Source organism: Papio anubis, chromosome 4, assembly GCF_008728515.1.
Source record: "Papio anubis isolate 15944 chromosome 4, Panubis1.0, whole genome shotgun sequence".
NCBI classification, from domain to species: domain Eukaryota; kingdom Metazoa; phylum Chordata; class Mammalia; order Primates; family Cercopithecidae; genus Papio; species Papio anubis.
The window spans coordinates 108,257,099-108,282,153 of NC_044979.1; the positions used below are offsets into that span (position 1 = coordinate 108,257,099).

The 25,055-nt window shown below is 38.6% G+C and overlaps 1 protein-coding gene across 2 annotated transcripts in view; it reads right to left on the minus strand.

Annotated features, from left to right (window-relative positions):
- AMPH (amphiphysin) overlaps nt 1–25,055 on the minus strand; it is a 259,694-nt gene that overhangs the window by 70,736 nt on the left and 163,903 nt on the right. For both annotated transcript variants that reach the window (XM_017956768.3, XM_017956767.3), the window contains exons 7-11: nt 24,909–24,994; nt 16,452–16,527; nt 15,751–15,833; nt 13,281–13,419; nt 11,593–11,721 (exon numbers count right to left, since the gene is read on the minus strand). In XM_017956768.3, the coding sequence (XP_017812257.1) occupies nt 11,593–11,721; nt 13,281–13,419; nt 15,751–15,833; nt 16,452–16,527; nt 24,909–24,994 (513 nt within the window). The remainder of the gene's footprint in view (nt 1–11,592; nt 11,722–13,280; nt 13,420–15,750; nt 15,834–16,451; nt 16,528–24,908; nt 24,995–25,055) is intronic.

Below are 25,055 nucleotides of genomic sequence, written 5' to 3' on the forward strand. Positions count from 1 at the left end.
AAGGTTAAATTGAGTGAGACCTTGCAGAAAGATATTTAGTAACTTTCTCTGTTCTGTAGACAGAAAAAGGCTAGGCACTGTTAGTGGCTCTGGAGTCAGAACCTTGAAAGATAGTGAGGCCTAATGACCCAATGATTTTAAAATATTTTCAGAATATCAGATGACACATAAACTGCATTGCTTGGTTACTCCTGCTCAAGGAATGGAACAATGATGTTGGTAATCCACCAGGGCAACGAACTGACTAAATTTGGGCTTGACATGCACTGTGTAGTTTTTCTTCCTTCTAATTTTCATCTTACTAATTCTTTCTGTCTTAAAATAATGTTAACGTGTTTACTTTGAAAAATAGCAAGGGAAAGAAGAGGCAGCTGGTCCAGAAATATGTTATGTTGAAAAGCCAGCGTGGTATTTAGAACCAGGTTACAGTTACCCAGTAAGTGAGAGATGCATATGTTCATAACTGAAGGCTGGCCCCATCAGGATTACATGGGTGAAAAAGCCATCTGATGGACTGATTCTGCAAGTGAGTTCTATTTCAGTTCAATTGGCTAGGGAAAACAGCATGATTTAATGAACTTAAAAAGTAAGATGCAGTATTAGGCTGGAAAACAGAGACATAAGAGTAGAAAAGCCAATGGTGCTCAATTGGCCCCAACACACAGGATTGAAAGGCTGCACTCATGTCTGCCTGGGAGCATGGTAGGCATCCTATGGGGTGATGAGCGGAGCTTAGAGAAATAAGCGTGGATGTTCAAGGGATAATCCTTCTGGATTTGTAAAGGGGAACTCTTATCAGAGAAAATATGCAATATCATAGTTGGGAAAAGATTTAGGAAAAATAGTTGGGGCTATCTGCTATGAAAAAATCCTGAGACAGGCAATATTTTCTTCCTCTCTGCCAATGGACACAAAGATAGAGTCCCTGGCAAAGAGGGGCCCTGCTCCAAGCCCTGAATCTAAGGTGACCCTCATGTTTTTGAGCACCTTTCTTAAAGTTTCCTAAGTCTTCCTCTGGCAGAAGGGACCAGCTGCAGCTGCAGTGCCATCTGGTCAGGGCATCCTGAGCCAGTACAAGGACTGGGCTTTGGTTGCCGTATCTCCTCTTTGGAGAACTCCCCAACCCTACTCCATGTGTAAGGTCAATTATATGCTTCTGGCACTCTGGGGCTCCTATCCACAAAGGCGTTGTGAGAATGAAGATGGGGCCTGTTTGCAGGAGGGTGAGTGGTGAGATGGTGAGACTGTTCTTTTTGGTCAGCTTGGCATTTCGCTTATAGAAACCCCTGAGACTGACCATCAGAATGGTGCTGATAAGCTTATTTCAAGTGACTCCAAGTTTTTATATAGAAGAGGTCCCCAGCCAAAAATATTTGCTCAGGGTCATAATCCTAAAGGGAGGGTGACCACTGGATTTAAAATCAAGTCATCAAGTTGTAATAAAAGCCAATCCAAAACACTTTTTTTTTTTTTTTTAGAGACAGGGTCTCACTGTGTTGCCTAGGCTGGTCCCAAACACCTGGCCTCAAGCAATCCTCCTGCCTTGGCCTCCCAAAGTGTTGAGATTACCGATGTGAGCCACCATGCCTGGCCCCAAAACATTTTCTGAGGACAAGAATTGAAAAAGAGAGAGAAATAACCTTGCACGTACACACATACGTTTGTATGTATACACATATATATACACACACACATACACATATATACATATATACACACATATATATACATATACACACATACATGATTGCTTTATTTTTTGTCTTGATCTCTTGTTAGAATCATATTTATATGGAATAGATTTGATTTCCAGGGACAAAATATCTTTTAAATCTTTATTTCTTAAAGTGTTTTACCAAATACCATTTCCTAGGAAAGCATATTTTGGGGGTGAAGGAGAGACTGTCTGAGAAATTCTGCCCTAAACAAAGTTGAATGGAGTTTTGCTACAGAACTTTTCAGAGCCTTAAACGTGCCGATGTAAACTGTGAAAAATCAAAAGGGATGTAGCCCCCAAGTCTCATGTAAACAGAGACTCCCTTTTCAAAGCATCTAATGATACTAGTTTTCCTCAAAAACATACTTTGGAAAATGCTATTTCAAAAGAATGATGTAGGGACACAAACACACAAAGAGGGAGGGAAAGAAAAAGAGAGAGAGAGAATGGATTTCTAAGTTCTTAGGAGGGAAAAATAGGAAACAATTTTTTGAATCTTTGGAAGATCCATTTTTGTAAACACAGAACCAGAAAAGTAAGATAAACCATTGGGTCATAACCATGGGGCATCTCCCTACAAGCAGATAAGGACATTTACCAAAGAAAATTCTATGCTACATTTACAGTTTGGGCCATTAGAGGGCTCTCCAGACCTAATGGATTTCTGTCTTCAATCCCAGGACACACTCAGGAGAGAATCATCACCGTGATGGTGCTTGATGGAGGAGACATACAAATCCATCCGAGACTGGGTACATTTCAGTCACTACACTTTGAGCTTCTGGGCAGGATTAACACAAATGCTTTTCTTCCCCCATTAAGGGCATGATAAAAATAGCAAGCTGGGGACATAGATCAATCTTCTAAATGTAAATGACTCGTTTAAAAAATTAATATTAAAATAAATGTAGACGGATCATCCTATATTGTTATATGTGTCAGAGAAAACCTTTTCAGGTACGTCTAAGCTGTCTAGTTTTCAACGCTCTACTTCCTTGCAGTTAGCATCTCGCTTTTTCCAGGTATTGTTATTTATTCTCTTTTATCTATTTATCTGTAGATTGTCAAACACATTATTGTCTGGATGATACAGTTCATTTCACTTATAATATGCAGCTCGACCTACAATCTGATCAACACATCTAATGTTATAAGCACACATGTGTATGTGTACGTGTCCAACCGCCCTAAATATGGAAGACTTTGAGTCACACTAGTTTTGAAGGGAGCAGTTACAAATGGTCAATCATAGCACACACTTGACTCAGCTGGGTATTTCCCTGGAAGAAATCTGTTAATTCACTGTGGTGCTTTGTTAATGGTCACTGACTTGTGCCATGTGGAATCCTGACAGCTTAAAACAGTGGCTCCCAGAGTGTGGTGCCAACACCAGCAGCATCAGCAGCATTTTCCTAGGAAATGCAGATTCCTGACCTCATCCCAGACCTGCCAAATCAGAAACTGCTGGATGGGCTGAAGTAACACAAAATGGCTATTTATATCTACAGAGGAATGAGCCACTTAAGAAATTGCCAAGATGCTTCAGGAAGAGAGAGCATCTGTATATTTTTAATTAAAGCCAGATTATGTCACTCAATAAACCAGAAAGCAGACAGAAATATAAATCCCCGTTTCACTCCCTCTTTTGATATCTTAACCTGAGACAAATGGTAATTTAGTCCATGGAAACACTCCAAGTCATACTCTGTGGTCCAGCTGCTAGAGCCATGTTGCTTTTCAGATTTAGAAAAATGGCAGAAACCCCTTTCTGACTCCTCCTCTGATTAAAAGAAAACAATATAAACAAGGCTGTTTCCCCCAAAATGCACTCCTATAATGTCTCTCATGCTTAGTTATTCCAAAATTGCCTGGAAGATTGAAGGATGTGACACACAGCCAGTGAGATATAGGAGGTATTGATGGAGAGACGCTGAAAGCTCCCAAATTCCTTTCCCAGCAGCCTTGGGGTTATGCATAAAGCACTAGCAAAGCCTAGGCAAGTGGACCCGGGAATAGTGTCCTCGCAGGAACTGCAGATGGAACATGCTTCTGTTTGGAAAGGCACTTTCTCTCCCCCAGTTCTTGACTTTTCCCATCACTCTCACTCAACAGTACCAGCAAAAGTTAATGTTCTTTTAAGTACTTAAGGGACTCTCCTGGCATCTGTAATTATCAAAAGTGCTTTGATTCTTTTTTCCCACACCATCAAGTGTCCTGACCTATGAGCCAGCACATTACAAATAAAAAGAAAAAACATTGAAAAAGAAAGAACACTTCTGAACCTCATCTTTACTTCACGATGAGTCTGCATGTCATGTTGTCTCTACTTCAGTTGCCTTATCTACCAAATGGGGATGTCCTCAGCTAAGCACACAAGGCTACTAGGTGACCAAAGTCTCTATTTGTGATGGAACTGACAGGATGCTCTTGGAGGGTCCAGGTCAAAGCAACTGAGTAAGGGTATTGTTGCCTTAAAACACTCCCAGTTCGAAAATTCAAGTAGAGAACAAAGAGAATGAAGCTAGGCAGTAGCAAATGCAAAGGGACTGTACAATTTTGGAAATTAGAATTGCTCAAGTTTGTCCCAGGGCAACTGGCAGATGCTGGGTAAGATCCTTTGGTGCTAAGACAACTGTCCCTGGTGGCATCTCTGTATCCACAGACATACAATCTGGCCATGCACTGATAAACACCATTTCCCCTTCTCAAAGGAGCTGCTAAATCACATCTCAAGCCCCAGTTAATTTTATCAAACTCAGCATCTTATGCATACAACACAAGAAACAAAACAAGAGCTCAAAGTATTTTGCCTATTGATAAGTGTGCTTGAAAAGGATGAAAAATCATGATTTGCCACTGCATTGTGTCTGAGTTTTTATTTTCTGAGGTCCCTATTATTATCAATACACCATCTCTGCCATTATCAGTAGGATGTGATTATAATTGGGATATTATGCATATTGTAGTTATTGATGTGCTCAGTAATTATAGTACTGCATTAGCACCTCTTGTAAAATGTAAATATTATTCCAGACCCTGAGAACACTGAGAGGAAATAGTATCACTATGACTTCTGTATGGTCTTTTACTTGTAGAAAAAAGAAATGGTTCCAGTGACATTAGAGGCAGCTCCGGAAGTCATGATAATTCTCGAGTCAATTAAAAACAAAAATAAAAACACAGCCACTAGCAGGAACAGGCCTGGAAGTAGCTACGTGAACCCAGGTATCTTCAAAATCAGTAGGAACACTGACTTTCATTTGCCAATTCATGTCAATAATATGCCCCTGTTGAAGGACAAAAGACTTAAAATTATTCACCTCTTTCAATTTCATTTCCTATTCTCTACTAAGAATCAATATAAAGGCAATAATAGAAGACATAAACATGAAATAATATACAAAAAGATGTTTACTGAAGTGCTGGTGGAGCAATAAAAAAGTTGGAAGCAACTTGCGGCCAGTAATCAGGGGTTGGTACAACCAACTGATAGAATACTATGGGTGAATATGTTTTTGCAAAGATAATATTATGACATGAAAATATGCTCAATAAAATTAAGTAGAAAGGTCAGAAATACATGATAGTACAATCTCAATTTTATAGTGCAAAATTGATATGTACTCAGTGATTTGGGAAGACTAAAAGAAGACAGACCAACGTGTACTAGTGGTCATGTCAGAGTGGTATGATTGAAGTGATTATTAAAATTCTTTTTTTTTTTTTTCTGAGATGCAGTTTTGCTCTTGTGCCCAGGTTGGAGTGCAATGGCACAATCTCGGCTCACTGCAACCTCCGCCTCCCGGGTTCAAGCGATTCTCCTGCCTCAGCCTCTCGAGTGGCTGGGATTACAGGCATGCACTACCATGCTAACTTTTGTATTTTTAGTAGAGATGGGGTTTCTCCATGTTAGTCAGGCTTGTCTCGAACTCTCAACCTCAGGTGATCTGCCTGCCTTGGCCTCCCAAAGTGCTGGGATTACAGTTGTGAGCCACCGTGCCCGGCCTAAAATTCTTTATTCTGGGAGACTGGCTCAAGATGACTGACTAAAGAAAACTAGTACATGCCTCTTCCACAGAGCAGAAGCAAAATAGCAAGTAGATATTCACACTGTGAATAGATCACCTAAGAGAGAACACTGGGACTCAACAGAGAAGTGATGGGAAGCACTGAAAGCAAGCAAGGAGAGGACAGCAAGGCTTTCCTCAGCTGGGATCCAGGAGAAGCTCCCAGACGTGAGGAAAGGAAAAGTGAGAATCCCCAGGACTCCACATACCCACCACCATCTTTTACAATCCTAGCTATGGGAGAACCCCTCAACTGATGTGGGCTTCAAGATTTACATGGGTAGCTGCCCAGGGACCACACAGAGACATTGTTCCAGAAAGAGAACTCACAAGGAGCTCCATAGGCAACCATGTCCCGAGTGGCTGCAGCTTGTAGGTATTCTGAGCTAAGCCTCCAAAGGACTGCATTCTGCTCTGGGGCAGATACTGCTGCTGCCATGGCCAGGCCAAGAAGGGAGAGGGGAGGCCTCGTACTTTCATGTACTGCTAGGAGAAATCCTATGCACCTCTGAGGGCTGCTGTGGAACCAAAAAATGAGAAAACTGCACTCCCCACAGACCTGCAGCTACCTGCCTATACTACACCACCTTAGAGTGGCCCCACCCTCCCCAGTGGCAGTGGGTGCCGTTCTGAGATCCTAGCTTCCAAAGGTCTGCATCCCTCCCTGGGGCCAAGTCTGATGCTACTGCTGCCACCACTGGGCCAAAGAGGGAGAGGGGAAGCCAGGTACTTTCAGACACTTTGTGGACAAATCCCACTGCTGCTGCTGCAGGCTGCAGTAGGACCAAGGCACGAAGAAACTACTTGTCCCACAGCTACCTCCCTACACTGATCCCACCATGAGAGGCTTTGACCTCCCTATTAGCAGATCCACAGGGCAGTGTGGTGCCTCCTACACCTGAACATTTTGTCAGCAGGCTGGAAACCATCCTACCTAGCCTGTCACAACCAGTGTCAATGCAGCTTGACTGTAGGACAAGCTACTGAATCAATCTTGTCACCCCAGTCCTTCAGCATCCTGTTCAGGGTCCCAGAAATCTCCCAGCCCAGTCTACCACTGTTGGCACCTGAATATTCCTCCTGGGTCTGAGATTGGGCCAGCCCAACCTGCCAAAGCTACCACAGGTGGCACCCATCAGAATTCACCACCAGCAGGCCAAAGGACTGGCACACCCAACCTGTCACAGCTACCACCAACACTAGAGTGGACCACTTGGGTTCCCGTGGGTTATTCCACCACCACTACTGACATCACTCACATCACATTAGCTGCCCAGAGATTTGAGAACCCGACCACACACTCATCCCACTGCTGCCACTACCAATATCTGAGCAAGCCACCTGGAGCCCAAGAATCAGCCTGTCTGGACTCACTAACGCTGGAGCTAATGTAACCCACACTGGGGCCAAGCACAAGTGTGCTCAGCCTACCACTACCACCACTGGGGCCCAAAGACTGGTCAACCTGGCATCCTTGTCCTCAGCAAAACTTTACTCTGGCCCCCCGCTAGCAAATGCACCCTAAGTCACTGAGGAAATTACAAGTACAACTGACACTATTTATAGCCAAATAAATCATACAAAGATCACACTACTACATGTGGCCAAAATCAAGGCCAAAATACCCGACCCAACCAACAACATATATACATCTTCAGAGAAAAGCCCTCCCCTATGAAAACCAATTTCAAAGAATTGGAAGAAGCAACCAGATTGGAAATTGAAAATTGGAAGTTATACCAGATGCACAGATATCAACACAATGAAACAGAAACATAAAACGGCAAGGAAATATGACACTTCCAAAGAAACAACACAAAGAATTCAAAATACTGCTTTTAAAGAAGCTCAGTGAGATACAAGAAAATTTTGAAAAACAAAGAAATCAGAAAAACATTTTAGCATATGAATGAAAAATTTACCAAAGAGATATTTTTTAAAAGAAACAAATAGAAATTCTGGAACTGAAGAATTTATTGACTGAAATACAAAATACATTTGAAAGCTTCAACCAGAGACTAGATAAAACAGAAGAAAGCACCTCAGAACGTGAAGACAGGTCTTTGAAATACTCCGGGGAGACAAAAATCAATAAAAAAGAATGGACAAAGCCTTCCTGACATTTGGGACAATATAATACAATGAAATATTTGAATTATTGGTGTACTTGAGGGCCAAGAGAGAACAAATGGGCTAGAAAATCTATTTAATGAAGTATTAGATTGAACACATCCCAAGTCTAGCAAGAGACCTAGCCATCCAGATATAGGAAGCCCAAATATCTTTAAACAGATATAATGCAAAAAGGTCTTCTCAATGCTATATTACAGTCAAACTATGTACTAAGGCAAAAATAAAAGAGAGAATACTAAGAATGGCAAGAGAAAAGCATCTATTTATTTAGTCAGTTTATCTTTTAATTTAATCTGTTTTCTCTCAAGGCTATTACTAATATGTGAGGTTTTGTGACTGTCATAATGTTAATCGCTTTCTGGTCATTTTGTGTTTGTGCATATACATGCCACATCTATATGTCACACAATGACATACATGTCACCAGGGTTTGGTAGTATACGGCAGTAGTACCACTTGAGTCATTTCTCTTCCTTGTTTGTGTGTTTGGTCTCACAAAAGGATTGCGGAGGGATGGAGGGAGGTGGGCAAAGGTAAAATACTACCTACTGGGGACTATGTTCACTATCTGGGTGTTGAGATCATTAGAAGCTCAAACCTCAGCATCACACAATGTCTCCATGTTACAAAACTCCACATGTATCCCCTCAATCTATAATAAAATAAAAATAAAGAAGTCTCCCAACAAACAGAAGCCTAGAACTAGTTGAATTCGCAGCCCAACCCTATCAATATCAATCCTCCTAAAACTATTCCAAAAAACTGAAGAGGAAAGAACTCTCCCTAACTCATTCTACAAGGCCAGCACTATCTTAATACCAAAACCAAACAAAAGCACAACAACAAAAAGAAAACTATAGGCAAATATTCATGATAAACATAAATGCAAAAATCCTTAACAAAATACTAGCAAACGAAATCCAACAGCACATCAAACAGATGACATACCATGACGAAGTGGGATTTATACCAGGGATATTAGGATAGTTCAACTTATGCAAAACAATAAACCTAATACATCACATCAAGAGAATTAAGCACAAATCTACATGATTATCTCAATAGATGGAGAAAAAGTATTTGATAATATTCAACACTGCTTCATAATGAAAACTCTCAATCAACTAGGAAATAAAAAGAACTGACCTCAAAATAACAAAGGCCATATACGACAAAAGCACAGGTAGCATCATAGTGAATGGGGGAAAAGCTGAAAGCCGTTCTTCTATGAACAAGATAAGGATGCCCACTTTCACCTCTCCCATTCAATATAGCACTGAAAGTCCTAGCCAGAGCAATCAGGCAAGATAAAGAAATAAAAGGCATTCAAATTGGATAAGAAGAAGCCAAATTATTCCTCTTTGCTGACAGTATGACCTTATAGCTAGAAAAAACAAAAGAACCCACCAAAAAAACCTCCTGAATTTGATAAATAAGTTCAGTAAAGTTGCAGGATATAAAAAAAATCAACATACAAAAATTGGTAGCATTTCTGTACACCAATAAAGAGCTAGAAGAGAAAGAAATCAATATGGCAAGATCATTTACAAGAGCTACAACAAAATAAAATACCTAGGAACAAATTTAGCCAAGGAAGTGAAAGGTCTGTGTAAGAAAAACTACAAAATACTGATGAAAGAAAATCAAAAGGACAAGGATCAGAAAAATTAATATTGTAAAAATAATGATAATGCCCAAAGCAATCTACAGGTACAATGCAATGCCTACCAAAATGCCAACAACATTTTCAGCAGAATTAGAAAAAAATCATAAAATTTGTATGAAACCCAAAAAAGAGCCAAAATAGCCAAAGCAATTCTGAGCTAAAAGAACAAAGCTGGAGGCATCACATTACCTGACTTCTAAACATATTACAAGTCTACAGTAACCCAAACAGCATAACATCAGTATAAAAATAGACACGTAGACCAATGGAACAAAATACAGAGTCCACTAATAAATCCACATTTTGACAGCCAACTGATTTTCAATAAAGGTATCAAGAACATATACTGGGGAAAGGACACCTTCTTCAATAAACAGTGCTGGAAAAATTGGATATCCATATGCAGAAAAATGAAACTGGATCCCTGTCTCTCCTGATATATAAAAATCAACTCAAGATGAATTAAAGGCTTAAATATAAGACCCAAAACTATAAAACAACTAGAAAAGGACATAGGGAAACACCTCAAGACATAAGTTTAAGGAAGACTGCATGGGTAAGACCTCAAAAGCACAGATAACTATAATAATAATAGAAAAAAGAGGTTATATTAAACTAAATGGCATCTGCACACAAAGGAAACAATAAATAGGGTGAAGAGACAACCTGTTGAATGGGAGAAAATATTTACAGACTATTCATTCAACAAGGGAATAATATTCTGAAGGTACAAGGAACTCAACTCAATAATTAAAAAAACAAATAATCCCATGAAAAACTGGGCTAAGGACACAAATAGACACTTCTCAAAAGAAAACATACAAATGGCCAACAGGTATACAAAAACATGCTTAACATCACTATCAAGGAAATCTAAATCAAAACCAAACTGAGATGTCATCGTACCTCAGTTAGAATGGCTATTCCTAAAAGAACAAAACATAACAGATGCTGGCAAGGATGTGGAGAAAAAGGAACTCTTATACAATGTTGGTGGGAATAGAATTGGTACAACTACTACAGAAAACAGTAGGGAGATTCCTCAAAAAAACTAAAAATAGAGCTACCATAAGATCCATCAATCCCATTATTGGGTATTTATCCCAAAGAAAAGAAATGTGTATATGAAAGGAATACCTGCACTTGCATGGTTATCACAGCACTATTGATAACAGTAAAGATAGAGAATCAACCTAAGCATCCACTGATGGACAAATGGATATAGAAAGTGTGGTATATAAACACAATGGAATACTATTGAACCCAAAAAGAATGAAATAATATTGTTTGCAATAATATGGATGGAACTGGAGGTCATTATGTTAAGTGAAAAGACAGATGCCACATATACTAATATATGGGAGCTTAGGAACAATCAATCTCACGGAGATAGAGGATAGAATAATAGATACCAGAGGCTGAGAAGGATGTGTGGGTGGAAGGAGGAGATAAAGAGAGGTTGATTAGTGGATGCAAACGTACAGTTAGATTGAACAAATAAGACCCAATATTCGATAGCAGATTAGGGTGACTATAGTCAGCAACAATGTACTATGTATTTCAAAGTAGCTAGAAGAGATGACTTGAAATGTTAACAATGCATAGAAATGATAAATACTCAAGGTGATGGATACCCCAAATACACTAACTTGATCATTCCACATCCTATGCATGTAACAAATACATGTGTCCCATAAATAAGTAAAATATTTGGTATCAATACAAAAATTTTTTAAAATAAAATAAATTCTTCATTTTATACTTTTCATATTTTTTCAATTTTCTGTAAGTATATACCACCCTTAATTTAAAAAAAAAGATAATTTTCAAATACTGTACATCTCCCATTTAGAATGCTTCAGACTAACCAAGTAATGAAAACAATCCTGAATGACAATTAAAATTATATTGTTGGTTCTGGCAGGTGCCACTTTCTTTAGGGCTAGCCCCTGAGAGTCCTTCCACCATGGGACTTTCATGGATATCCCAGCCCTGAACCAGGCACTTACCTGGGAAGGTGTCGTCACACTGATTTCTGGAACAAAGTTGTCCTCAAAGAAACTGATGATGTTCTCCTGCTGCAGTTCCTTTGTCGGGGTGACTTTAGGTAGAGGTGGGACAGGAGGCCCTTTCCTTGTCTAGGAAGCATTAAATACAAACATTAATCCAGCCAAAGATGATGTGTCAGACATGAAGGCAGGTTACATGAACAGAGCCATGTGGACAGATTTAGCTCTGATCGAAACTTATATCTGCATATAGCAGCAAGCCTACCTGATTCAGGTAAAGAATGCTGTCTACTTGGGAGGCTCTCTGAGCCTTGATAAGCCATGGTTCAGGGGAAAAACAAAACTGAGGCTATAAGAGTCCATTCATCTCAACTCAAGTACAATACACAGAACTGCAGGGCCAGGTACATACACTTTTAAGGTTAAACTAGGACAATACCCTCTTCTGAACTAAACTGAAAATAATTTCTCATTTCAGAAATAAATTAAAATTTCAAAACTAAAGCAGCTTTTCATTTGAATTGGTGAGACCAGCGGTAGGCAGCTTACATTTCACTTTCCATTCACGGATTTCGAAAAGTAGAAAACTTTAAAGGTCTGTTTAATACATGTATCTTCCCAAGACCTTCCGTAGTTCAACTACATATAGATGGTCCTCGACTTACAATGGTTCAATCTATGATTTTTTTTGGGATTTCAGGAAAGTGTGAAAGCAATAGGCATTCAGCAGAAAGTGTGAAGATACTCTCTCATGAGGCTGGGCAGTGGCAGTGAACCACACTTCTGTTAGCCCTGTGATCACGAGGGTAAATGATTGCCATTATGTCCTACAGTGTACTATAATCAGTAAATTACACAAGGTATTCAGCACGGTTATAAAATAGGCTTTGTGTTAGATAACTTTGTCTAACTGTAGACTAACGTTAAGTGTTCTTGGCATGTTTGAGGTAGGCTGGGCTAAGCCATGATGCTCAATAGGTTAGGTGTATTTAATGCATTTTGACTTGCAATATTTTCTACTTATGATGGGTTTATCAGGACACAACCCCTTTGTAATGCAAGCAGCGTCTGTACAAGAAAGCTTGAACTGGACTAGAGACTTTAAGTTTTTCCACAGAAATTCTCATTTTCACCCAACATAGGGAGAATAAAGGTGGCAGTTCTGCTCTACAGTTACCATTGCCCAGCCCTTACTGTTTCTTTTCAATTACTTGTTCAATACAGTTTTAGCAAGTGGCTACTCGTGTGCAAATGTGTGCACCAAAAATGTCCAGAGGTACCAAAAATGTGAAATGACATATAAACATAACTGCTTTTCTTGGCAGAACTTGCTAACTCTAAATCATTAGGAGAGGGAAGGTTTCATGCAGAGGAAGGATTTAAATGGAGTATTGAAAGAAAATAGTTTTGTAACAAGAGATGGGAGAAAAGAGAGCACGCTAGCCCAAGCATGCCGAGAACATGGTAAGAAATCCCAAAAGACTTGAATATAGGGCATGTGAGGACATATCAAGTCAAATAAGAGCAGGTGGATACCTTCACGACAATCACAATGCCTAAAGCCTCATATCTCAGTCTCCCTAACTGGAAATTTCTCTTAAAGCCCTAGCACCGTGGGATTATCGTAGATGGGGCCACCTTCACCTTATCATGAGCTCCATCCCCGAATATATTTGACCTCTTCCTACCTGTGAAGGCGACCGAGGCCGTGCTGGTGCGGGAGATGCAGGTGCTAATGTATGATTTGGACTTGCTGTTGGGCTCGGGAGTGGTGAAGGCTCCTCAGGTGGTGATGGCGTCTTTGCAATGCGGAGAGGACCCGAATCACTAGAGGAACACAGGAGATTAGGCAAGGGGCCTTCCAAAGAACAGTATTCATCTGATCAGGGGCTATTCCATCTCAGAGAAATCCTGAAGCCTTACAGGTACTGTCTGTTCTCCTGCTCTCCACTTCCAGGTTAATTCTGGTTAATCACAACAGTGATGGTGATAACTGGTACCATTTATTTGCACTACACAGGCCTCATTCATATATTATCTCTTGTCTTCACAGTAGCCACGCTTTAATGTCCCCACTTTACACGTAGTAAAGTGGGGCATATAGAGTTTAAAAATAAAAACCCTAAAATCACCCAGCAATTTAGTGACTCTGAATTCAGGTCTTAGCAATGCAAGCCCTCTGTTCTTTCAAACAAGCTCTGCAAGAATCAGGTCCAAACATAAGCTGAATTGATTTTACTAGTTTCACTTTCTATTTACAAGAGAATCTTGTCATGTCACAATCTATTAAAAAAACTACTCTGAAAATTGTAACATATTAAAAGGCAGCCTTAAGATAGTGTTAGTAAGGATTCTGTAGAATTTGGAAATAAACTCACTAATTATTTCTCTTTCTAGACCTTATAAATAACTACTCAACTCAGGCATCTTGAAATGTGCAACAAAATCAGATAAGATTCAGTTTCGTTTACTAAGAACCCATCATGTTCCCGGCATGTGGCCAGACGCTCAGGAACAGCCCAAATGTGATGACTAAGAAGCACTTGGGACACATCCTACTCTCTAAGAATTTCTAAAGTCTACAGCTCAAAGAAACGTCTGTACCCCAAAATAAAAGAGCATGTACACAGCAGCATGGTCTACATATTCTAAGGGCTGAGGGAACTGGGTCCTTTAGCGAGAACACAGACACGCTGCATGATTGGGGTCATATGTCAGCAATCATGGCCTCAGACGGAAACATAGCCCCAATCTAAGCTTAATAGAGATGCCACTGAGCTCACTCACCACCTCATTCTGCAGAGGAATGTCGAAAAAAATGAAAGGAACATTCATTAAGTGGTCATGGCCCCGCTTTTTCTTCACTGTATCTGATTTGGCAACATTAAAATTTTCAGATGAATTTGTCCCTTTCATTTCCAGGTAAGGGACCAACCCTTAATTTTCTCATGCACTTCATTTTTAAAACACTCAAATGTCCTTCTGATATTCCTATTCCAATCCTTCCTTTGTGCCTAATACTGAAATAACCATACTAAAAGCAGTAACTCTGCCTCTCCTATGTATTCGTTCAGGCAATATCTTTCCCTTAGAAAGAGAAGATATATTACAGCTCACATAGTATAGAAACCATAGCAGAACCTATGAGTAGGGCTAATCCAAAGAGCAGGGAATAAGAACATCAACAACCTCTAGAGGGATCCAAACATTAATATATGTAGAAGTTGGTTCATGTGTATGACTATGTGTGTTTTCATAAATGTATGAAAATAAGCGTTTGTATTAAAATGACAAATATAGAATGTCAGGACTGTATATTACCTTGGGAACCATGTAGTTCAATAGTATCTTTTTTTTCTCTATTGAATTAAAAAACTGAGACCTTCAACCAGAGAGGTTTTTGAACTTACTCAAGGAAGGCAAAGCAAGATAACTGCAAAATCAGAAACCGAAAGCTGGGTCTTCTGACTCCCAGTTCACTAGCCTGCATTCTCTGAGTACACAAAGTCTGCGAAGAACGGAATAAAGAGGTTTCCAGAATCACCGGAGAAAGCTGGTGTGCAGCCGAATGCCGGCAAGGTAGACAGTTCACCTACGGATCGCTGGGGCTCCGGGGTATTTGACTGGCATACTCATAATGCAACGTGCAATAAAACAAAAATAGTACAGTGTTCACCAGATCAAGAGTTGGGAGGTAAGAGGAAGATGAGATCTTACCTACTTCCTCTTTCCTTTCCCAAAATGGATTCATAAAAGATGTCAGCATCAATGATAAGAATCAGGACAAACTGTCATAAACTTTAGGAATTCCTTTCTTCTCCAGAGAAAATATTAAGTGCATAACAAATTATATATTACAACAAGCATATACATAATCTATTAAAATTTCACACTGTTGCTATCAGGCCTCATGGAAAGCAGAGAGAGGCAGAGAGGCAGAGAGTCAATGCTGTTATGACAAGAAGAAGAATCCTAGTTGGGTCACTGAAGGCCAGAAGTAAATGTAAAAGCCCTGAAATAAAATTAGTGTCAGCTTCTAGTGTGAAAAGGCTCCCATGAGACTTTTGTAGGATAAATAAAACAGTATAGGCTGGCCCAGAGATTGCAGAAATTTTAACGAGCAGTACATTATGGGAGCTCCAATGAGCAGGGGCCTACCTGGGCGCTCCTTGGATGGTGAAGGCCTTGTCGGCATGCTGGTCACCCAGTTTCGTCATTACTTCATACAGTTTGTGGCAAAGCTAAGGGGACAGAGGCCACTTGTCTATTAGTCACATGTCATCCTAGTGCCAATTCAGGCTATTCTCCCCAAGAAAGAAATCGCTTATTGAGAAACTACAAATTTTATTATAGTTTGGATAGCCTCAGGATAACTGAAATTCTGTATATGGTTCAAATTTAAAATCTATGTCAAAACTGAAACAAACGAAACACAAGTAAACAAAAAAATACGTATTTATTAATCAGAGGACAGAGCAGAAAACAAAAGCTTATTGTTTACATTGACTCCACCCTTTTGAACAACAACAAAAATCAATCAACAACAGAGTTGTTGATTACCTAAATATTCTGAGACCAATTTTTCATCAGCCTAAAATACCATTGGGAATTCCAACTTTACAAACTGCCTGGTAAAAGAAACAACACTGTAAAACTGTGGCAAAATCTTCAAAAGATACAAAGAACTATGTGATCACTATGAAAACCTGTAGAAATGTTACCAAGGGTAATAACGCACTACTAAAAGAAACATACAAAAGAGTGAATTCTTTGGATAATTCTATCCCATTTCATTTGCTTCCAAAATAAACCTTCCTTTACTTTAGACTCCACATGCAAAAATAATCACCATGACTCACCACCGCAATTTCCTTATGAAACTTGGCTTCAAGGCTGGAGACGTTTTTGAAAGTATTAACATAAAATCCAACTCGTCTGCCATGTGGAAATACAAAGAGGAAAGAAGAGAGAGGGAAAGACCAGTCAGCAAAAATAATTTTAATAGCAACGAAATGTATGAAAACCCAGGTTTCTTTTACACCATGTTGAATAACTTTGGACTAAATAAAATACTGAACCCAAAGCAAGCCCAACATTTCCTCATCTGTTAATGAACGAAACCAAATATCTTTTGGCATAGAGCATGACCTCTCCTAAAATTCAGTTACTGCCTTAAGACAGTGATTCTCAAACCTTAGTGTGCATGAGAACCATCTGAAGGGTGTGTTTCTGATCCCGTAGGTCTGAGCATGGAGACTGAGAATCTGTATTTCTGGTGAGTTTCTAGATGACAACTGATGCTGCTGATTCAGAGACAATGCTTATGGAACCACCGCCCTGAGAACTTATTTATATTTTAGATAATGTTTCTTGCTTTCGAGATTTGAGACGTTCATTATTAATTTTTATAAACTATAAATGGTCTAGTTATTATTATGTGTTTGGACTCTGAAATTTGTTTCATAGAGGGAAATAAAAAACACATAAATTAATTCTAATTGTTCATCAAAAATTAGAGCATGTCATCACTGAGTAAATGAAAACATAAGCTGCCCATTCATAATAGCAACGAGATTAACTTCTTCTATGGCTTATCTTTACTTACATCCCTAACATATTTGACTTAATCTTAATTTTCTATACTTACAGTGATCATGTGACCCTGATTTCATATATTTTTCTTTTAATTGATTTTAAAAGATCATATACTTATTCATAAATACATGAGCATATATATATTCACATGCATACAAATACACATGCATATAGACATCTATTCATTAATAAAGAAAATCCTCCACAGTGTATTTGGGAAATGGTAAGCCCCCAGGAGGATCAGATCAGAGCCTGGGAGAGGAGAGCCTAGTGAGGAAGCAGATGGTTCACTGGGGCAGAGGTCCTTGCCAGACCATGAAGCACAACATTTATTGGCAGGCAGTGGGCAACCCCTAGACGTGTTTGAGATAGGGCAAAGGAGAAGACTTGCACCTGTATTTGAGGAAGCTAATTAAGGCAGCAGTTTGACAGGCAAGGAGAGACCCTACAGGCTACCTGTACATTATGCAGAGGGACCCCACTCTCAGAGTTTGCAGAGAAGTCTTCTGGGGCACTTTGAGTGGCAACTCATGACTCCTTCTCCAGGGCCCCAATCAACTCAGACAGTAATTCTTAACACCTTTTTTCCTTCAATTACTCAACAAAGGACCTATCCAACTCTGGGTACACGCATAGTGGTAGGTGAACATGTCTCTAGGAACGTACAAGCCAGTTAGAGAAGCACCCAGAGGGGTTGCTTGATGAATATATGCTCCATTTATATTTACAATGGAAATATATATATATATGTGTGTGTGTGTGTGTGTGTGTGTGTGTAAGAGAAAAAAGCAGATTTTATATATATTTGAAACAAGCAGATTATAAAACCACATGGGAATGTTAAGTTACAACAAGAAGGCATACATGATTAAATATCAAAAGTGAGTGGATATGGGCAGAAACAGAGAAACTGGGAGGAGAGGAGAGAAATGGGCCCTGTGATAGCTGCAAACACCTGCTTAAGAGGATAAACTTGGGCTGCAGAAAGAAGGGTCCAATTTAAACAGAAGGTGGGTACAGATGGAAGAGGTGTGTAAGTTGAACTTCATTGGGGAGTATTATTTTATTTTTATTAATTTTTTCTACGGTAAACAAAACCCTAATGAATATCTATGATTAAGGTTTAGTACACAGCTTATTCATTTCCTTAGGACAGATTTCTTGAAGGTATTTGCTGGTAAAAGGAGTGAACCAAATAAGCACTGATGTTCACTATCAAATTGCTCAACTGCTCCCAGCAGACTGGGCCACTTATAGTCCCAATTACCTTACATATGTGGTAATTGAACATTACTTTACATATGACCTTTATAAATATAACAGCCAAAAGTTGGCATCTCACTGACTTTTAGGTTTTTATTTCTTTAATTCAAGTTAACACTTTTGTTCATTTATTTACTGTTCATTTGTATTCCTTCTTTTGTGAATCACCTATTCAATTTTTTTTGTTATTTCTTAGTATTGTTTTTCTTATCAATATGTAATGGCACTTCTATTAAACATATTTAACTTTGGATGCATTAGGCAAAAACAAAAAAGAAGTCCCATTCTTCTATATTTCAATTTTGTTTTGTGATATACAGCATATCTTAAGTTGTCAAATCAATTATTATCCTGAGAAAATGGTGTAGTATCAGAAATATCTTATTTAGAATAACTAAACATCTACGCTTTTCTAATATTTTGTTTTTTAATTTAGAAATTAAATTAACTAGCATGTATTTAATTAGGATAAAGTGTCCAACATTTTTGATACAACTGATAGTGATTTTCTCCAATTTATGAAGTCAGAGATCCTGCAAAGAGGGGAATGCGTTTAACTAGTTCACTATTACAGCCCCAGCACCTAGTACACAGGAGGCATGAATAAATGAATAAACTCCATAAATGAATAAGCCAGTGAATGAAGAAACTTGGCACTCATTCTACTACAAGAGCACATTCTGATGTGACCCTAGCTTGTAAAAACCTAATGTAACCAGCAGTGGAATATACAGACACAAAGTACCAGAATACCAGGCTCTTGATTCTGATACTATCTGCTTAAAAGTTTAATTTGGCAAGTTCTTTATAAACAAGGGACTCTGAGACATCACCATTTCCCCAAATGTGGCATCCTCAGGACCCTTCTGATTATCTGTCAAAACCAACTTAATTTCTTTATTAAGATGTTTCTTTGTTCTCAGAAATAAAGGAGTTGAGCTTATCACAGCTACAGTTTGCAGGCCTGAGCACTCTCCCCTCTGCAATGCCCTAAGGAAATCTGTCTCCCTGGAGGGGAGTGTCAGTGCTTCCCCCCAGACCCTCTTGCAGTGGAGGAGGCATCCCCTGCTGTCCCTCACTTACCATGGAGATAGAGTATGAGCAAGAGTTTTTTCCTAGCTCTCTTCTGATCCTCTAAGCTCACTCCATTCTGGGATTAATGGCACTCATATTCAACCTCTTCAAAGCCTAATATCAACCTCTCAGCAACACTCCTCAACCCCAACCACAATCCACAATGGCATGCCTCATGGTTTCCCCTCTCTCCCTCACCAAATCCTAACACTAACACTGTAGATCTCGACAACCATATGACTATCCAGCCAAAACATGAGCCCTCTAACTAGTGACCCCAGCATCCTATTTATACACATTCTGCATTGGCCTCTGACATCTTGGATCTTGCCATGACTCACAACTATTTCACCTCTGAAATGGGGCAGATCAGTGGCCCACCCACTAACCTACTTTCCTGGGCCATGAGCTCCCTCATTCATTCATTTCCATTCCACCTGCTTTTTTCAAAACCTCTGTGAGATCAATGCGCTTTTCTTCCAGGCCATTACCCTTGATCAGGTTGAACATCCTGCTTTATCAAGCTTGGGCCCTGTGGTGTACCCCTCAACACTCTCTGGCCAGTCCTATCAATACCCTTCCTCCTTGTCCTGATCCCCTGTTTGCCCCACATATCCTCAGTCCTAAATTATTCCACCTCTCCCACAGCTATGCCATCTTCTCAAAATGACAAAAGTTGTTTTTAGAAAGCTTCCCTTGCCCTCTAATTTCCCTATACCAGCTGCCACAATTCCTCAGGCCCATCATAGTTAGAATCCTCAAAATAACAGACACCATCACCTGTTGCTGCTTTCTCATCTCCAACGGAGTCTCCAATGCCTATAATCAAGCTTCCGATCCCAACATCTACTGAAACCCCTCTGGACGTTTACCGAAGGTGATGCCTCTTTAGTCCTCATCTGCTTGACCCCTCTATTGTAAATGATAGTCCTGGCACTCCTCATTTTTAAAATTCTTTCCATTCTTGCCTTTTTGAGATATCCCTCTGTCATGGCTCCTTCTACATCTCTGATTGATTTTTGGAAGGCTTTTCCACAGTTTCCTCTTCTTTTGCACATTCCATAAAATATTGGTGCTCTCAAAGGTTCTGCTTTGATCCTCATCTTGCCATTTGATCTATCTGACCATCTAATTCATCAACTCTCATGGCATCATTACCACTCATATGGTAATGACTCCCAAACCGTTCTTCAAGCTTTAGACTTAGCTTAAAAGACATAACTTTTTGAATTTCCTAACGATTCTTCAACTCAACATATATAAGCCAGATTCAATCTTGCCAAAATTTCCTTTTCTTTATATATTGTCTATCTCTTTGAGAGATGACTTCCCTAAACATCCAAACTACAGTCTGAGTTACCCCATCTCATGTCACTCTCTACTAAATTATCCTTTTTTTTAAAAAAAATGTTTCTGCATTGAACTTACTGCCTGATAAATTTTTCATTTCTTTTAAAGGTAACTGCCTTTCCCTGTCCTTCAATACAAGCTCCAAGCAAACGAAAAGTTTCAGTACAGAATCTTTAGCATTTAACAGAGTTCTTCACACACAGTAGGTGGTCAATAAATATTTGTTGAATGAATGATAAATGTATCTGATCCCTGTCTTTCTCCTGCTTCATCACCACAAGCCCCTCCCAAACACTATCACTCTGACTTTGAGTTACATCAGACCAATTAAAGTTCCATGGACCCAGATATCTACTTTAACACACAGGCCTTTATTCATGCTCTATGTCAGTCTGGCATATCCTTTTCACTAAATGGTGGCTTTACTTATTTTACAAGATTTACCTCAAGAATTCTCTTAAGTCCTTCCTTCTTTCCATCTCTCTCTGTATAATCTATAAGCTCCTTTAAAACCTGCAATCATATTCTAGTATTTTCTTTTTTTAAAATTGAACTTGCATCCCCCTCTAAGCAGTAGTTCATTTCTCCTTCATGAACTACTAATTTCTGGAGATCAGTTTAAATCCAAAATTTTGAAAGTTTTCTACACGTGGCAGTAATGGAGGAATAGAGAAACAAAAAATATATAAGGCACACAAAACAATTAGCAAAACAGTAGACAGAAAGCCTACATTATTGGTAATTATATAAAGGCAAATGGACTGAGCACAGCAATCAAAAGGCAGAGGCTGGCAGAATGGATAAAACACACACACATGTGCACACACAAATGATCCAACTAAATACTGCCCACAAGAGACATGCTTTAGAGTCAAGACAGGTAGAAAGTTTAAAAATGGAAAAAAGAATATTCCATGAAGAGTAATGAAAAGAGAGCTTGAATGGCTATACCAATATCAGACAAAATAGTCAAAATTATTAGAGACAAAGGACAGTTTGTAAAGATAAAACAGTCAATCCATCAAGAAGATATACCAGTTATAAACATATATACACCTAACAACAGAACCCTAAAATACATTAAGCAAAAGCTGACAGAAATGAAGACAGAAATAAGCCCAATAATGGTGGGAGACTTCAACAAGGCAGAAGATAGTAAGGAAATAGAAAACTTGAACAACATATAGTCGACCTGAACCTAACAAGCATATATAGAACATTCCACTCAACATTCTGAAGGATTATGAATAGTTTCATGCATTAATAACTAATAGGTAATATGTTTATTACTCCATGCCCAGTAATATGCATTTCCTCAAAGGAGGCAAAGAAGATACAAAATACTAATTTCAATTTCAAGGTTGAGTAATATGGCTTGTTAAAGAACATATGTATTTATGGAATAACTTGAAAAATTATGACTGAATGCAATCTCATTTTAGATAAAGAGGCCCTAGATAAAAGCAGCAGGATTTACAGGAAAACAAAACAAAACACCAAAGTGTTTTTAAATGCTACCTTTAGGATTTACAAGCTTAACAATCTTAGGCAAGGTATTTAATGAATATGATCTTTAGCTTCTCATCTGTGAAATGGAGAGATCTGTAATTGTAATGATTAGAGGTTATGTATGTAAAGTATGTAAAATGACACCTAGCAAATACAAAGTATTACAAAAAAATGATCTTTTGTACACAGCACAAACAATGCACACAATTATTATGGTTGAGTAATCTGGATTTCATCAAGAAATATGCTATATAGAAAGGAAGGCTTAAGTCAGGTTTTGATCAAAAGGCAGGATCTGGATTGAAAAACTAGTTTTGACTGATGTTATTTCCTAAGTGCCAGAGTGAGACATTAGATTGATTTCAAAAGCATTGAAACATTTATACTGTGTATGACCAGAAAAAGGGAAAGGCTTCTTTCCAAAATTATCCCTCAGATATTCCCTTTGTTTTTAAGTCCCTACAAAGTCTTTCATGCTACAAGACACTCCAACAATTACTTTACTTTGAATAACCAAATACAATTTAGGAAGGGCACAAAAGACTGAAATAACATCAATGCTAGTATTGGATGTAGTAGAGCTCATTAGAAAAATCTTAGATATATACCCAATCCATAATAAGGCAAATAATAAATATCTGTCTCTTGAAAATTCTGGCAATTTCCCCGAAGTTTCATAATTGGCACTGGCAATTTCCCACGGTATTATCTCATAATTGAAAGCCTTGAACACTGTGGTATCCAAGTCTTTTTGAAGATCAGTTTAAAAAGCAATTAGGCAATTACATTAGAAATCATAAAAAAATTCCTTTACAGGGGAAATAAAAAGAATAACTGTCTTAATTGTATGTAAATGGCAACTTATGTTTGGAAGTAAATATCTGTTGCAGATGAAGATAAGCTCTGGAGAACTACTAGTTGAGGTGATGAGTATCTTAAGTGAGGACAAAAACACTGATGTTAAAGATATATGTAAAGACTTTGAATAAAAGTATTCCATGAAATGTTAGAGCAAAAAAGTAATATCTATATTTTTTAAAAAGCCATAGCATCATATAATTTTTGATTTTAAATAAATGCGAATAACTAAATAAATTCAAATCATAAATAGATATTTGTTTTATCTCTATCCCTAAAAGTTGTATACAATCAGGTTGTTTAAATCCTCCCTGGGGGAGAGAAGAGGTCTTCTTTAGGCCCATACAGTGAGGTCCTAAGCAGGCCACAGAGATGTCAAGGTGGAGCTTCTGAAAGAAAAGGTATACAGGAAGAGGTCAAAGAAGGAAATGTAAAGGCAAGACTACTATCATAATCCACAACAGGATGATGAGGGTTAGGGTGTGGACAGTGGGACGAGAGAAAGGGAGAGCGATCCAGAAGCCCACACCGAAAAATGATGGATTTTTTATTTTGATGGCTCTTTCGTTTCCTGTAGGTAACAATTCCAAAGCTTTGAGGCTTGGGAGCCCAGAAATAATGGCACACACACACAAAAAGAAAGAAATGCAGATGTAGAGAGAATGAGTAAATTCAGATGAACAATGACATAATTTCGCATGTTGGACTTTGGGTGATGGCTGGACATTGAGGTAGAAACCAGCCAAAATTTCATCCAGATATTTTAGTAGTTCAGCGAGAAACACTGAGTACCTTTTATTGGCAAAAATTAAAAACACTAGAGATGAACTCAAAAATGGGCAAACTCTAGTATAGACCCTCAAAATGCTTACAATTTTGGCGAGTAAATAGAAGCTCTAGAATTTGTATATAAGAAGGCTTTCGAGGCACACCCATCTAGTTGGAAGTTAGAACTAGAGGACCTGATTTAAAATAACGTGGCATTATTTTAAGTACAATTCTGGCTAATTTGGGGTAGGAGCATGAGGATACTGACAGAGATTGAGGATCGTAAGGTACTATTTCATCCAACAACTTCTTTGTTCTACCACTGAGTAGGAAAAACAGAACAACTATTTAAAAATGCACTTAATTCCACGAGAAATGCAGAGTAATGTGTAAATAAGAGTATCTGGTGCTCAAAATATGAATACAGTTCAGATTTAAAAGTCAGGGCTGAAAGTAGAAGCTTACCATCTAAGCCAGATGACTAGATGAGCTCTTGGAATAAAGGACTGAAAGGACATTATTGTAAGTTTCAAGATGAGGGACAGTCTTCCTAATGCCTCTAACTGAGATTTAGGTCTTCACGTGAGAAATGGATTGAGGTCTAAAATTGTGTCATCCTATACAGCAGCTACTAGCCACAGGTGGTTATTTACATACAAATAAATTAAAACAAATAAATTTAGTTTAAAATTTAGTTCCTCCTTTTTAATCCTAGCCATATTCCAAGTGATCAACATCCACTAGTGACAAGTAGCTACCATACTGGAAAGTACAGATAAAGAACACTTCCACTGGACAGTGTTGAAGTATCACAGTAAAAATAAAGACAAGATAAGGGATATTCACTGACCTTGAATTTCTAAAAGGAACATGTGCAACCTGTAGAGAAATATTTTTACCTTGACCATAATGATGGTAACTCTTCTTGTAAGTCAACATTAAACTCTTCAAACACTTTCTGTGCTTTCTGAAATTCTTCTTCTGCCTAGGAATGAAACATAACATGCGTTTACACTAAGAAAGACCATTTCTATACACCACAGCAT